The 17103-nt window shown below is 37.9% G+C and overlaps 1 protein-coding gene across 1 annotated transcript in view; it reads left to right on the top strand.

Annotated features, from left to right (window-relative positions):
• LOC104604752 (transducin family protein / WD-40 repeat family protein) overlaps positions 1-17103 on the top strand; it is a 73279-nt gene that overhangs the window by 18216 nt on the left and 37960 nt on the right. The window contains exons 4-7 of the mRNA XM_010269259.2: positions 4093-4321; positions 7525-7689; positions 8275-8547; positions 8637-8882. Of these exons, the coding sequence (XP_010267561.2) occupies positions 4093-4321; positions 7525-7689; positions 8275-8547; positions 8637-8882 (913 nt within the window). The remainder of the gene's footprint in view (positions 1-4092; positions 4322-7524; positions 7690-8274; positions 8548-8636; positions 8883-17103) is intronic.

Genomic DNA, 17103 nt, shown 5'->3' with positions numbered 1-17103 from the left:
ATATTTTTGTTTCTAAAATTACCCAAAAATCAAGAAAATTAATTTTTTTTACGTAAAGTTTTGATGTATCTATGGATATGATAGGTCATCCATAGATCCACATTAAAGTTATTCTCGATCATCACATCATGTAAAACATATCAAATTTTCTTTTTTATGTAATGTTTATTATTTTAAACTTTTTTAGGAAAATATACGTACCTACTTATAAGGGCAAAGAATCCAATTATCCAATTATCCAATCATCCAAGACACATATCACAAGTCTGAAATTGGTAATTTTTTCTTATTAAAATAATTAATTCAAAAAATTTAATTTTTAACATTAAGTTTTATGGATTTATGGATATGATAGCTCATCTATAGATCCACATTATAATTATTCCCTATCATCAGATAATGCAAAATATATAAAATTTTCTTTTTTCTGCTATTTTATATTTTCCCTTTATCTGTGATAAAACTCCATAGATCTAATTATAACAATGAATAGTCTTAGAATTTCAACCAGATAAGACTAGATCTATCCATTTCAATCATTCAAATACAAAAATCATTTGAAGCTATGAAGATTTAATGAAGAAATTACAAGAAAACTTGTTGTTTTGCTCAAGTTGTGCCCAAACCACTGTTGGCTTCAAAAATTTTGATTCTTGATTGTTTTCTTTCATTCTTTTTTGTAGATTTGGAGATTTGGGGTCATATAGAAGATTCTTACATGGTTTCAGAGTGAAAGAAGGATTCTAGAGGGTGTTAGAAGCCTTCTTAGACATTTTTTTTTGTTTGCTTCTGTAGCATATCGATTGATACGCATGCAATATGATAGGTATCTGATATGCTACAGTATTGACGAAAAAGCTTCAAACTCTTATTTTTATGTGTTCAATGTGTCAGTGATTCACTAGAACATTACACATTTTATGATACACTCTGATATGTTGCGATATTATGAACTGTGTTAAGATCAAAATGGGCCTATGCTGCAGTGTTTTAAAGTATTTTAAAAGCGCAAGGTGCAAAAAAAGTGCAAGGGCCATTTTGTGCATGAGGTGCACACCTTTTGAAGCAAGGCCAAAAAAAAAGAAATGCAAAAAACATATTTAAAATGAAAATTTAAAAATAAAATCAATCATAACATATAAAACATATTCAAGCATGTAAAGTCTTAATCTCTTTATTTTTTTCCCGATTGCATTACTTCAAATAGCTAATGTGATGTTAAACATTATGCGTTCCTGATTCTATGAGCTGCCTTTGTACCAAGCCCCTCAAGGCAAGCCCAAACAAGTCCGTATCAATGTCTTAATTTCTTAATCCCCATAAAAAAGGTTTTATAACTTAAAGTGTCTTTTAAAAATATCTTTTATTAGGATGAATGAATGAGCAACATTAGCAAATATGGGGTTTTCGGAGCTTCAGTGAGCAAGCGAATAAAAAAACAAAACAATTGCACAAATTTTCAAAAGGCGTGCACCTGGGTTGAAGTGTAAGACACACCAGGTGTGCACCTTTTGAAAGTGCTGTGCCTGGGACCTAGGCAAGGAAAATACCCTAAAATGCACCTCGCTTGTGCGCTTAGGTGTGCCTTTTAGATCACTGCTATGCTGTCATTAAAGGCATAAGAAATTTGATACTGGTTGGCATAGTTGTCAAGGCATCTAGGTGATAGTAGAGCACCTAGTCACCTAGTTGCCTAGGCGGGTGCCTAGGTGATAAGATTTTTATAAAACATAAAACTAAATTTTAGTTTAGTTCCCTAGTTTTTATACCAATCAGCATGCATATGAATTTTAAAAATAGTAATTCTCCTTATTAAGAACATTAAGTTTCTTTTCAAGACATGAGACAATAGTATCTTAAATATTTTAGTTTTAATACTTTCAATAATAGAGCAATTTCATATTAAATTAGCAACTAAAGAAGGCTAAATTTTTATACAGTAAAAATTTTAGATAGAAGTATGTAAACGACAAAAAGAATAAGCAGTGGAATCGCTATTTTAGTTAATGTAAGATAAAGAGAGAGTAGCAAAAAGAAAAGAAGCCTCTTTTTCCTACTGTTCTTTCCTTCTTTTTCTCTTGTCAAACCCCTTGGATCTTTGCAAGTCTCAATAGTAAATCCTTAAAAAAAGTGCAAGTGATGTACTAGCATACATAGTAATTAAATTCAGATATAGTACTGATGTTATAACAAGGCACCACCTTGTGATTTTTGTCGCCTAGGTGGGTGCCTTGTTGCTCTAAGTCAAGGCATTCAGGAAAGGCACCCAACCAAGGGCACCTAGTTGCCTAGGCAGCAGCTGCAGGAATTTTTTGTCAGAAGATCCTAGATAGCTGGATACCTGTACATGCCTAGTGTACTGGTGTTGGACGCAATACTTACCCAATATGGCACCAAATACTGCATGATCACTTATAGATATACTCAATAGAATTAACACTTAAGAGATCCATAAAATCATTCTACCGTTCAGGTATAGGGGGTGTGGTCAAAGATCATAATGGTTGTCTTGCTAAGCTTTTCTGGGCCTATTGGTTTTGGCAATTCCCAAAGAGCTGAACTGCACACCTTACTTCAGGGTTTCGAATAACGAATTTAAAAAATGTGGAGGTGGAAAGTGGTTGTCAAACTTTAATTGGTTTGCTGAAGAAGCAGGATTTGGTCCCTGGAGAGGCAGACATCTAGTGAGACAGGCACAACACTTGGGATCCTTTATTGAATAGCTCCTTCAAGTGGATACCTAGAAGTGCTAATGGTCTGGCTGATTCCTTAGCTAAGGCTGGGGTGCAGAAGAGTCAACTTGATTGGGGTTGTCCAGGACTGGGGGCAAACTTGTAACACTTGATTTCCTTTTTGGGCTGTTTTCCTTTTTCCTTCTTTTTGGTTGTCTTTGTTAGAGCTTTCTCTTTTGGAGCTGGTTTGGCTGTTCTTTTTCCTCTTGTACTTCCCTGTTTGCACTGTGTTTTTGCAGGGGTTCTTAATGAAATTATCTGTTGCTTATCAAAAAAAAAATTAAATTTTGGAAAGACACGAGTCTTGAGAAATGACACGTAGATTCAAAAACTAAAAATATAAAATGAGCATATTATACGGGATATCCATTTCCATATCCGTGTCTAGGATTTTAGGAAATGGGGAGTAGTATCTTGTTTTTTGAGTCCATGTCCATGTTGGTATTCATGTTTAGGTATCATGGGTCAGAACACAATTCCTCATTTTCCCTGTAGTTATTATTAAACAGCAATTATCTGGATTTACTTGAACATTGTTTTCATTTTATTAGTAAACAATGAGCATATATTAATGATGAAATACTTTTATGGTTATAAGGCCAGAAATGTTGTACAGAGTAGAGTGCTGGACAATCAACAAATATGTCCAAAAAATGAGTTTGGCGGAAATACAAATGTTGAGATGGATGAGTACGAAAACTAGAATGGATAGGATCAGAAATGAACTTATTGTGAAAGAACCTATGGAGTGGCAGTGTAGTACTGATAGGTTATAAAACAAGGGAAAGTAGATTAGGATGGTTTGGGCATGTGTGGGGAAGACCATCTACAGCACCAATAAGAAGTTATCCATTACAAGTTTAGGGAACCAGAAGAGGTAGAGACAGGCCGACATGGGTTGGGTTAGCTAAAATGATTTAAGGATCTACAATTTAACAATGGATATGCTACTGAAAAATAGGAATGGTGAAACTGGATTAATAACTGACCTCATATAGTTGGGACAAAGTTTAGATGATGAGGATGATGACGACAATGACAATGATGATAGCATAATTGTTAGTGTTGTGTATTTCCAAGTATTATTTTTTTTTTTATGTTGATTTCCTCTTGAGGTCCAGTTGTATTTTATCCCAAAAGTATTTTTCTGTAGTGTGCTTCTTCTTTCACGTAATGCAATGTTAGAGCAGAAATCGTCATATGTATTTGTGCTGAACTTAATTCTTGATCATTATTGGTTGGCCTACTTACACCTTTTTCCTTCTTTTGTTATTGATGCATTTACTGAAAGTAATTCTGCGTATCAATGCAAAATATTCTTTATTTTCTGAGTAGATTCTCTTTACTTGCATGTGTCAAGGTTTTGGGTTGCAGTCAGATTTCAGAAACTTTATTTGCTCCGAAGATTTGGAAGAATGGAAGCCAAGGAAGAGTTGCCTGTTGAATCTAGGTTCATAGGTTGGGCCTTCCACTCTGATTGTCAGGAAACTCTGTTCAACTCTATCCTGCCCAATGAGCCATCTTGGCCAGAAATGCGGAGTTTGGGTGTTGGATTTTGGTTTAGTAATGCTGCAGAATTACGCATCAAGGTAGTACTAGAGTCTGACTTCCTTATCATCTTGCTTGTGCTGCTTAAATCTTCACATCTAATTTGTTGTCTTCTAAACCCACAAGTAGAACCTCTATTATACAAGTAATTAAAAGGTTGGTTAGGATTATTGTTGTAGAAATAGCAACCTCCTCAGTTGTAAACTACTTGAAATTCTAAATACATTATACATCACAAATATAAGCGTTTCTAATCAAAGATCAAATGGTTGATGGATATATATATATATATATATATATATATATATATATATAGTTTTTTGTTTTCTATGTGGGGCCTTTTTATTTGTTTATTTATTTGTGTGTGAGTGTTTGGGGGGGGGGGGGGGGAATCACAATTTGTTCAAAAAGATTTAGTGCTATCTAGGGGGATCCACTAAAATGGAATAACATGTGGAGAGAGTCTGCTAGTCTCCAGATTCCATATGGTTCCATATTTGGAGCCAAACCATGAAATTTATGAAGTAGCAGATTCGCATTTCCATCTTGTTTCAAGTTTTCACTTCTGCTGCAATAATGCAGCCAAGTTTAAGTTCTATTTAGTTGTTTACTTGTTTCCACCCTGTTTTTTATGAAGGAACATTATTTATGGATATTTGCTCCTACGAAGTCTTGGTCAAATGATTCATGAAACCATAGGAATGATTCCTAGAAACTATCAGAACGAAATTTATTGCTATTCTATTCTCTTGTGTTCTTTGTTGCTATTATTGGTTTTGATTGCTATTCTATTCTTAAATTCATCAAACTTCGAAATTTGGCTTGGTTTTCATCTCAGAACAAGTTACTAAAACCCCTATTTAGAAAGTTGGAACTTGGCAACCTAGCTGTTCTTTTGACCTAAAGAAAAACCTTGGTAGAAATCTTCCCCTATACAAAACACCCTAACTATAGAAGAATCACCCTCACTACTCTGAATGACTTAGGAATAGACCAGCAGTGAACTCCTGAGATTTGTGTTGCTGGTTTGACCAGCTCAAATGTGTATCTGACTTTTTAACTGTGATGTCAGTGTCATCATCTTCATTTAAGTCTTGTCTCAACTATATAGGGTAAATGAATCCTGTACTGGCATTCTGTTCTGTTCAGCAGCATATCCATTGTTAAATTATGGGCCCTTAAATCATATTTCGCTACTTCAACCCATGTCCTTCTTGATCTGCCCATAGCTCTTCTAGCCCTTTCAACTTGTAATAGATCTATTCTTACTGATCAAACCAGTAAGAATAGGAGAAATGTAAAGTGGAGAAGAATAGGATGGATGATGGGGAAGATATGTTAAGATTACTGCTTAATTTTAAATTAAATTGTTTATTTTAGTAATTTTAAAAATAAAAGTAAAAAAAATAAAGTTAAATGATTGCTCATTTTGTAGAACTATTGTCAGTTTGAATGGTTTGACAGATCAACGAGCAATTCAAATGATTTTTTTTTACCAAAACTCAAAAGTTTACAAAGGATAGACACAGAAAATCCCCTCCCTGATTCCTGGTTAGAATAGATCACCTTCTGTTTTGTCATGATTTCAAAACAGAGAAAGTTGGTGGGGGGGACCTCAACTTGATTCCTTCAAATTTCTTCTCTCTTGTCTTCTACAAAACCAAACATAACCCGAGTGATTTGAAATAAAATTTTCTTATATTATAGTTTTATCAAATTCTATCTCTTACTTGTAGAAAATTTATATGGCTTGCTCCAAGCCCGAGAATTAGCAGAACCATCTTTACTTCACTCCCTTGTTTTCTTGACACACTTTCCTCTTCATCCCAAATCTTATTTGAATCTAATTCCTACTATTCCCTAAGCTGTCCTATGTAGGGAACTTCATCAAACTTCTGAAGCCTAAACCAACTCAAACAAAGGGTTAAGCCCTCATGCTCAGGCTACTAGATATGTTTTTCTTTTAGTCATAGTTTTTCTTAATATGTTTTCTTGTTTTATACTTTAAAAATTAAAATTTAATTATTATACAGGAATAGTATAGGTGTTTGCTTCTAATTTGTTTTGGTTGATCCATGAGACATGAACAAGACTAAAACTTTGCCACAAAATTCATGAGTTGCTAATGCTGGATATCATATATGTCCAGTGCTAACGATGCAATAACATGTGCATGTTAGATCAATTTGAAATAAAGAAAAGGCCTGGAAATGATTTCTGGTAACATTCCCAGCTGAGGGGAAGAATTTTGAAAACCTGAAAAGCCCAGTCTCTGATAGGGCCAGCTATTCCAAGTTTCCAACTGCCACATGGAGTATGCATAGATGATGGAGTGAAGCAATCAAATTAGCATTTTATGTAATGATCCCTTTTCCAGATATTGGTAATTTTTTTTAGATTCTTTTTTTCTTCTTGGATTGACCTTTCTTTTCTTTCTTTTCTAATGGGCACATTTTCTCCTAGTTTTCATGTGGACTATGTGATTCTTCTTTATTTATTTATTTTGATCAATAACAGAAATTGTATTCATTGAAACCATTAAGAAAGATGGAATGGTACATAGCAGAGAATGCAGAGATAAACTCTCTTATCTCTCCCAAAAGATGAAAAAGTTACAAACAAGCCCAAAATAATTGATTTCTTCCCACCCCTTGTTTTGCCAAAGAATCAGCAAAAAAGAATTAGCATCTCTTTTCTCCCAATGTAAAGTGACCTCCATCCCTTGGAGCAGCCTTCTAATCCTCCTCTCATGAATATATTCCCACCATCCCTCATCCTCTTCCTTTTGCAGCCATCTAATCACCAACTTTGAATCACCCTCAATTGAAAACTTGTGAATATTCAAGTCCTTTGCTTTTTCTATTCCTTCTATGACAGCAAGTATTTCATCTCTTAGAGCATCACCTATCCCTATTGGACTGGAGGATAGAGCAATAATTTTTCCTTCCTCAGTTCTGAACATACCTCCAATACCAGATGGGGACCATTGAATATGTGATTCTTCTTTATTTCAATGACAGAGTAGTGCTTATGTGCAAATTCTTAATGCTCTTTCCAGTTTATCACTTAATTTGGAATCTGGCATGCCCATCTTTTGTTATGTTTAACTTTGTAACTGGAAATGATCAAATGATTAGTTGTACTAACTATTATTGGTACCATTTATGAAGGATAAAAGATTGCAGAGTTTTGTTTTATACAGGAATACCTTTTCTCTTCTGACACAATGAACATGACAATGTAGATGGAGAAGCTGGCGAGATTGCAATATTTGAAGAACAAAGATCCAAAGGATTGTGCACTTTTATATATAGCATTGAATAGACTTAAGGTTTTGGCTGGTCTTTTTAAAATCAGCAAAGATGAAAAAGACAAGCCCCTGGTTGGATTTCTTTCACGCAATTTTGAGGTAACGTTCTTTATGGTTCTTTTTCTATGGTCTTTTGTTTTCTACCAACTTTTATGTTTGAGAATTGAGTTTCACACATGATGGTAGATAAGAAAGGAGAGGTGAATTTCATGATCTGGTGTCATGCGATGACTTGTTAAGTTCACAACTTTCATACACCTGGTGTAATGCTAAGTTCACAACCTCCTAGCAAGACAGGAGGTTGGGAGAGTTGATTTTTATTGAGGGGCTGCTAGCCTGGGGAGTAATTTTGCTCCCCTGGCTATATTGGAAGAACCTTTTGCACCACAGCGAATGACATCAAAACACCAATAGTTTGTGTTCTGATGGTTAGAAAGGGTATGTTGTTAACAATGTGTATAAAAAAATAGTATACAAATACTTGTTACTTTATTATTGTTTGTAGCTTGGTGATGTTTCTTGTCTCTTTTCTTTTAGGTTTGGGTTGACTTGTGTACAAGCATTCTGGCTCATATGACACTGGCACAGTGGCATGATAATTAAGTCAGAGATTTGATGTAAATCTCAACCGTCTTACCAGTGGTCATCTGTATTGATCTCTGAGGTCTTAACTCATTGTTTCAGGAGGAGAAAAATAAAGCAGCTGCCTTGAAGAATGCATATGTTTTAATGGGAAGACATCAGTTGGAACTTGCTATTGCTTTCTTTTTGCTGGGAGGTGACCATTCTTCTGCAATCACTGTCTGTGCTAAAAATCTTGGAGATGAACAGCTTGCTCTTGTAATTTGTCGGCTTGTTGAAGGTAATGGTGGGCCATTAGAGCGGCAGCTTATATCGAAGTTTCTGCTCCCAGCTGCTATAGAGAAAGGGGATTATTGGCTTGCTAGCCATCTTGAGGTGTGTTGGGGAGCTTGCTTATATTGATCTTCATGTTTGACATTTTAAAGTTCTTTGGTTTGTTAATAGTGATTCTTTTTTATTTGCAGTGGGTTCTAGGCAATTATTGTCAATCTTTTCTGAACTTGCTTGGTTTCCAAATGGATTCAGTGTTAGATAAGTCAGACTTTGCATCCAATCCTGCTGCTCTATCAGATCCATATCTTGGTCATTACTGTCTAATGTTAGCAACCAAAAATAGCATGAGGAATTCTTTAGGGGAGACTGCTTCTGCACTGCTGGCTAGGTGGGCAACATGGATAACTGTTACTGCCTTAAACAGATGTGCTCTTCCTGTAAGTTTTTTTCCCTTGTAGTCATGACATCAAAATGATAAAAAAAAGGCTTTGGATAGCTATTGGATCCTGAGTTTTTACTTTGACTTCTTTATGTGAATATGTAGAAAATGTATTTTGATATTCTTAAAGGTTTTGTCCAACTCTCAAAAATGCCTTAAAGGGACCAATCTATAAATTCAGACTTGAAGTTCATTTCAATTCTAATTGTCATGCATGATTCACCTTTCTCTATTTTTGTTTATAGATATTTTATATAGATTATCATTGTACAAGGAGACCTAACAACTCCTTCAAACAAAGCTCAAATATATAAATCCTTTCAAAATGATTTTGGATAATTGTCAGGTTCTGTCAATATTTCAATTCATGCTGTTTCAAATGCAGCTACAGTAACCCGAACCAGGAGAGAAGGAAGAAGAAGATGAAGAAGAAGAAAAGAGAAAGAGAGAACAGGAGGGTTTAGTCAAAAGTGATTCGTACACTGTTCATTCGACCCCCTAATTTTATTAAGTTCTAATAACCTTTACAAAGACTAAACTGCCCTTACTTAAGTGTGGGCAGAGTATCTCTAATAAAACTGCCACATAAGCAAGGTACTCAACAAACATGAGATGACTAAACTACCCCTATTCGGCTCACTTTAACACTCCCCTCAAGCTGGAGAATATATGTCATATAATCCCAGCTTGTTACATAGATAGTTCACTTTCCCTGAGCTTAGAGCTTTTGTAAACAAATATGCCCATTGATCATTCGAGCCCACATGTTCTGTGTTTATCTCTCCAGCAAGGACCTTCTCCCACATAAAGTGGCAATCAACCTCTATGTGCTTTGTTCTCTCATGAAATACGGGATTGGATGAGATATGGAGTGCAGCTTGGTTGTCACAATACAGTCTCATAGGTTTATCCATGTGAAACCCAATTTCTTGTAGAAGATTCCTCAACCACACTAACTCACAGGTAGTATGTGCCATGGCCCTATACTCAGCTTCAGCACTACTTCTGACCACAACTGTCTGCTTTTTACTCTTCCACGTCACAAGATTTCCTCCAAGGAATGTGCAATAGCCTGTAGTAGATCTTTAATCATTCACTGAGCCTGCCCAGTTTGCATCTGTATATCCCACTACTTCAAGTTTTCCTCCTGGTTTATACAATAGTCCACGGCCTAGAGCTCCTTTCAGATACCTTACAATTCTAAGAACTGCATCCCAGTGAGGTATACGAGGGTTCTGCATGAATTGGCTCACCACACTAACTGCAAAGGATATGTCAGGTCTCGTGATAGTCAGATAGTTCAGCTTCCCCACTAGTCGTCTATACCTTCCAAGATCTTCAAATACTTCTCCTGTATCACTGCTCAACTTAACATTTGGTTCCATAGGGGTCTTAGCCGGTTTTGCACCTAACAGTCCTGTTTCTTCCAATAGATCAAGAACATATTTTCTTTGGCACAAATTTACACATTGTTTTGACTTGACAACTTCTATTCCCATTAATGTTCCAAGATCTTTTGTTTGGAAATGATTTTGCAGAAATACCTTTAGTTTGCCAATCCCCAATTTATCATTGCCAGTAATGACAATATCATCCACATAGACCACTAATAGGATCTTCCCAGCTTCTGAGTCATAGATGAACACTAAGTGATCAACCTAGCATTGCTTCATTCCAAAACTCTTCACCACTTCACTAAACTTCCCGAACCAAGCATGCGGCGATTGTTTCACCCCATAAATTGCCTTTTTCAATCTGCATACCTTACCATCCTCCCCCTGAGCAACAAACCCAGGTGGTTGCTCCATATATACCTCCTCTACAAGATCACCATGGAGGAAGGCATTCTTTATATCAAGCTGAAACAGAGGCCAATCATACATAACTACTAGGGAAATTAGTACACGAACAGAACCAATCTTAGCCACCGGAGAGAATGTCTCCATGTAGTCCACTCCATACAACTGTGAGTAACCTTTAGCAACAAGTCTGCCCTTCAGACGCTCCACACTACCATCTGGCAAGTATTTCACAGTATACACCCATTTACAGCCCACAGCATGCTTACCAGGTGGGGGAGTAGTAAGTTCCCACGTTTGAGTATGTTGAAGAGCAGAAAGTTCCTCTTCCATTGCCCGCCACCACCCAGGTGAACTAAGAGCTTCTTGAACATTGTTAGGTATGGAAATAGAGGACAAAAGTGAAACAAACTAGTGATGTGAGGTAGAAAGACGAGATAATGAAACAAAATTGGAAATGGGATGGAGGGTAGAACTACGTTTACCTTTCCGTAAGGCAATGGGTAGGTCAAGGTCTGAAGGTTCAACAATAGGAGACATGAGAGGATCCGCAGATGAGGTGGAAGCTGGAGGAGGGGCCGGTGTCGTTCGACGTGTATACACTTTTCGGATTGGTGGTCGTTCGGTGGTGATCTGCACTGGATGAGGTGATGAGTCTACTCCAACAACAACATCTGGAACTGGATCACTGACAGGAAGAGGAAGAGGAAGTACGGGTGGAGACGAAGGTGCTTCAAGACTTGAGAAGAAGGGGACAAACTCAAAAAAGGTGACATCAGGGCAGGCATAGCACTTCCGGGTAATGGGATTATAACACTTGTACCCTTTTTGAGTCTGTGAGTAGCCAAGGAAGACACATTTAATTGAGCGTGCATCTAGCTTGTCTATTCCAGGACTCAGATTGTGGACAAAGCACACACAACCAAAGACACGAGGAGTTAATGGGAATGGAGATAAAGTGGGAAATAAGATAGAGAAGGGGGACCGGCCATGAAGGATGAAAGAGGGCATCCGATTAATGAGAAAACATGCAGTGAGTACAGCATCACTCCAAAACCGTTTAGGAACATTCATGTGATGAAGAATAGACCGAGCAGTTTCAAGAAGCTGACGGTTCTTCTGTTCAGCTACCCCATTCTGTTGAGGGGTGAATGCACATGAGGTCTGATGAATAATGCCATGTTCTAAATACTGTTTAAATGAAGTAAGAAAGTATTCACGACCATTATCTGAATGGAGAATTTTGATTGGAACACCAAATTGTGTGCATATTTCAGTATGGAATTTTTGAAAAATGGAAAACAATTCACTTCTTTCTTTCATTAAGTAAATTCATGTCATTCTTGAACAATCATCAATAAAGGAGACAAAATACTTGTACCCATTATAAGACTCTATTTTGATTGGACCCCAAACATTTGAATAAACCAAAGAAAAAGGACTCAACATACGACTCTCAACTCTTGGACTGAAGGACACACGACGATGTTTCCCAAACTGACATGACTCACATGCAAAACTGACAAATGACTCAATGACGGGACCAAAATCTTGAGAGCCTTGAGAGATGGATGTCCTAGTCGGCAATGCCATTGTAGAGGAGTAAGTGAAGTCTGAAGAGCAATTGAAGATCCACCACCGTCAAGATAATACAATCCACTAGCTTCATGCCCCCCCACCAATCTTCTTCCCCGTCTTGAGATCCTGAAAAACACAAGTGGAAGGAAAGAAGGTAACAAAACAGTTAAGAGCTTTGGTTATTTTATTAATAGACATAAGATTGAATGGAAACTTAGGTACATATAAAACAGATGATAAGGGCACAGAAGCCATGTCAACATTACCAACACCACAGATGGGAGATGAGGACCCATTGGAAAGTGTAACAGTTTGTGATGTGGAGGTTTCAGAAAGAGAAGATAACACACCTGAAGTCCCGGTCATATGATCTGAGGCTCCAGAGTCAATAATCCAGGGAGGGGTTTTAGATGGCATGCAAGCAATACCTGATTGGGCAAGTGTGGCAGTGGTATGCTGTGAAGTAGTTTGAAGGAACCGTTTATACTCATCACGTGGTACACTCACCATCTCCCTCCCAAAAGTAGATGTAGATGTGGGAGGAGTTTGGTCTGCTTGCTTACTGTCACTAATATCAACCTCACCTGCTACAGCATGATTAGCCCATTTAGAGGGAGGGCCATGTAGGTCATAACAGAAATTCACTATGTCCTTCCCTACCACAATGAGTACACTTCCTTGTAGAGTTATTCTTCCCTCTGCCACGGCCTCCCCCTGAGTCACGACCACCCCGACCAATCATGGAACTGCCACAGCCTTCTCGGGGAGAATGACCTCCCCCTCTTGTACTATGTCCACCTCCTCTAGCTGTCACAAGTGCTGATCTATCAGACTGTGTGGAGTTCTCTGTCTATCCCAAAGAAATTCTACGAAGCCTTGAGAATACTTCCTCAAGTGTAGGAAGAGAAGAGCCCCCTAATATTTGGGCTCTAACTGGTTCATACTCCGACTTCAACCCCACTAAAAATCTTGTAACATCTAGTTGTTCCCTTTGCTGTTGCTGAACTTTAATATCTGGAGTGAGGGGATGATAGACATTGAGTTCATTCCTTATATTCTTCATGTAGGCATAGTACTCTTCTAGTGTTTTGGTTCCTTGTTGTAAATCAAAGTACTCCTGATAAAGCTGATATACTCTTGTTGTGTTATCTTGTCCAGAATATAGCTTCTTAGCATGCTCCCATATATCCTTAGCCGTATCAAGGAACATGAAGTTGGCACTGATTTTGGGCTCCATACTATTCCACAGCCAAGTCATGATTTGAGCATCTTCTTGTTCCCAATCATCAACCCCTGGAGAGTCAGCCGGTGGCTTCTCATCTTTTACATGCTTCACTTTCCTCTTTGCCTTGAGAAAAACTTCCACAGATTTAGCCCATGGAACGTAGTTTTCTCCATTCAGTTTAATTGAGGTCATCTATACCCCTAGGTATCGGGGGAAACCACCACACTAGGTTTCTGATCATTTTACCCATCTCCTATTGCTGACATTGTACTCTTTCACAGTTGCCTCTAACCTAACTTCTCAGCTACAAGCTGACTAATGTTATTCACAGTTTGATATTTCAGCACCTATTGCAGCCCCTAAACACAACAGTGAGAGCCCACGCCTTGTTCTTATTCACACTACTGCTGTCTTCACAAACCCGCGAACCACATAAGCATCAATTTAGCACTCACTAGTCACATGTAGGCCCTCTTACAACCACCCAATAGAAGTTGTGCACCACAAGCTCCATAATACAGTCAAATCTGCTACACCCAGTTCAGACTTGTTTAACACATTTAAGAGGGCATTACACAACCACAAAGAACTTGGCTAGGTCACTGCATTACACCTTACACCACTCGGCCACCTGCAGCAGCCCTAACCCACTCAACCACTTACAGCAGCCCCTACACCATTCGGCTACTATACACAGCCCGTTCTAGGGCAACAATGAACCTAGTTCTCTAGGTTCTAATCAGTACTAACTGATTCTTGGAGGGTTTCTACCCAGAAATACCAGCAACACAAAAGGACTAGATAACCAACCTTCCTTTGAGAGTATCAACCAACCATTCACTGCTGAAATCACTTTCCTTGTTGAAGAAGACTGTGCGCAGCAGAGAGAAACGAGCTGTGATGTCTCAGACCTAGGGCGAACCAGTTCTCTCCATTAACTAACCAGAAACGAAGAAGAAGGTGTCACGAACACAGCTGAGATGCTTTACAAACTGAAGCAAGTCAGGAACCTCGCTCTGATACCATGTTTCGAATGCAGCTACAGTAACCCGAACCAGGAGAGAAGGAAGAAGAAGATGAAGAAGAAGAAAAGAGAAAGAGAGAACAGGAGGGTTTAGTCAAAAGTGATTCGTACACTGTTCATTCGACCCCCTAATGTTTATTAAGTTCTAATAACCTTTACAAAGACTAAACTGCCCTTACTTAAGTGTGGGCAGAGTATCTCTAATAAAACTGCCACATAAGCAAAGTACTTAACAAACATGAGATGACTAAACTACCCCTATTCGGCTCATTTTAACACATGCAATCTAGGATGAGGGCTCTTTTATGTTGGTCAAGCCTAATCACTTAAGGGCCTAAATGTGGAGTACTGGTAGCATTTGCTTTGTAGTAGCAGTTTTTGAAGGGTATTTTCTTTTTGGTGGTAAAACAAACAACTTCTCTACTTTGGCTTTTCAAAGTGTATAATATGCTTTTATTTGACTCTTCTAGTCCTCTATCGCCCCATTTGGCCCAGGGTTGCTTAATAGACCACCCATTTTTTTTTGATGAATGAATATAATTTATTAATTCAGAAATATGAGGCAATACAGTAGACCCAAGAGGAGGCACGAGTTGTTACCTCTTCTAACAAGTATTACATCAAATTAAAACAGAATTGACCAGAATTAACCAGAACTAAAATTACATAGCAGCCCAAAATAAATGTTCCCTTGAAGCCCCTTGCTTAGCTAACCCATCCGCTAAGGAATTTTCTGATCTTCCCACCCAAAGAAAGGTAATAGTCATGTTTCTTGTGATCCAGATGACTTTCCTTAACATATCTCTATGTCGCCACATAGCTGAAGCTGGTTCTGTCAGTCAACCCACAACAATCTCAGAGTCCCCTTCAACTACCAAGTGCTGGACTCCTAATTGTTCTGCAATCTGAATACCTTGTACCGCTGCTAATATCTCAGCTCTATTGGAGTCTCCTATTCCCACGGAGCCTGAAAACAATGCTAATATTTTGCTTTCATTATCTCTCAACACCCCTCCTATCCCCGACAGGCCTGGGTTTCCTTGGCTGCTTCCATCAAAATTCAGCTTAACCCATCCTTCAGGTGGAGGCATCCACACTACAGATTTCCTGTCCTTCCTTGTATGGCTGTTAGCCACTGCTATCCAGTTTCTCCAAAAATCATCAAAGGAGAATGTATGAAATAAGTCCATAGTTCTTAACCAATGAATGGCCCTAGTTAAGATACAGTCGTCAACAGCTTGAGTACTTCTTTCCTCCTCCTTAAATACCCTTGCATGCCTTTCTTCCCATATTGTCCATAAGGCGGCTGCTCTAATACATCTCCACATTATTTCTGGGGTAGAGGGGACAAACCCTGCTTTATTGGTGTCTATGAGAAGGATACACACACACACATAGATACATACATACATACATACATGCATACATACGTACATACATACATATAGAGAGAGATAGAGAGGGAGAGAGAGAGAGAGAGGGTGGTAGGTGGTGGCCTACAGTATATAGTGATTTTATTAAAAATAGGAAAAACTCTTTACATTCCTTCTGTTGAAAAGGAGAGATAGATACAACAGTCTTTTGCTGACTATCATTCACCCCCCCTCTAAGTACTCGACTCCATTGACATAATCCAGTGAACTACTTCGATTGTCACTAGATCAGCAGTAGTTTTTACTCCCATCTCTTATTGATATTTTCAGAATATTATGTTATGAATAATGTGATAACATGTTCAAGAATACCTACAAGAGAATGTCCTGTAGAGTTCGTTGGGAGGTTTTTGAGTAGGAGTAAGAAATTCGATGGTCTAGGTTTAGGGAATATTCAGAAAAGGAATATGGCTCTATAGGGTAAGTGGTTATGGAGATTGCTAGCAGAAAAAAGGATAAATCGTGGGCAAAGGTGATTATAAGCATTCATGGGCTTGCAACAAGAGCTTCACCCTGGAAATCCATCCATGATATTCTACCTGTGTTCTTACCCTTCATCAGATATAACCTGTGCTTTGGAAATGCTTTCCCAAATAAGCCTGACCCAAGCCCGAGCCCGACTTGATAATAGTATATACATAATAAAAAATGTTATATAATATTATGTAATAATAATATTAGTATAAAATGTATTATATAATATTCTATATATTATGTAATATATAAAATATCATATAATATATAAATAATATATTATAATATATCTATCCAGATCGGGCTTCAGGCTTGAGCCTAGTCATTTTCTATTTATAAAGAGGCAAAGCCTGGCCCAACCCATGAACATGTCTACTCACCACTGGAGAAACAATTTCCATCTCTATTTAGCTTGTTTGACTTAAGAATAAGCCTACTTCTTCCTTGGTGCCTTCTAGCTCAAATTCTGGCTTTGCCTAGAATTTGGGGTTTAGGAGGGGTCTTAAAGATTCTAAACTAAGTAATGTTTTTGACTTCATCTTTTGGATGGGGTGTTCTTGATCTCCTTAGAGTCAGATAACTAGATATGGACTCTAGATTCCCCTGGTTCTTTCTCTTGTGCCTCTTTCTTCTCGGATTTGATCCAACACCTAGATAGCTCTGTGATAGGCCCCCAATTAAACCTT

This window comes from Nelumbo nucifera, chromosome 1 (assembly GCF_055504915.1).
Source record: "Nelumbo nucifera cultivar China Antique chromosome 1, China Antique-T2T, whole genome shotgun sequence".
Lineage (NCBI taxonomy): Eukaryota > Viridiplantae > Streptophyta > Magnoliopsida > Proteales > Nelumbonaceae > Nelumbo > Nelumbo nucifera.
The sequence above is the reverse complement of the archived record's forward strand: the minus strand, read 5'-3'. Positions and strand labels throughout refer to the sequence as shown.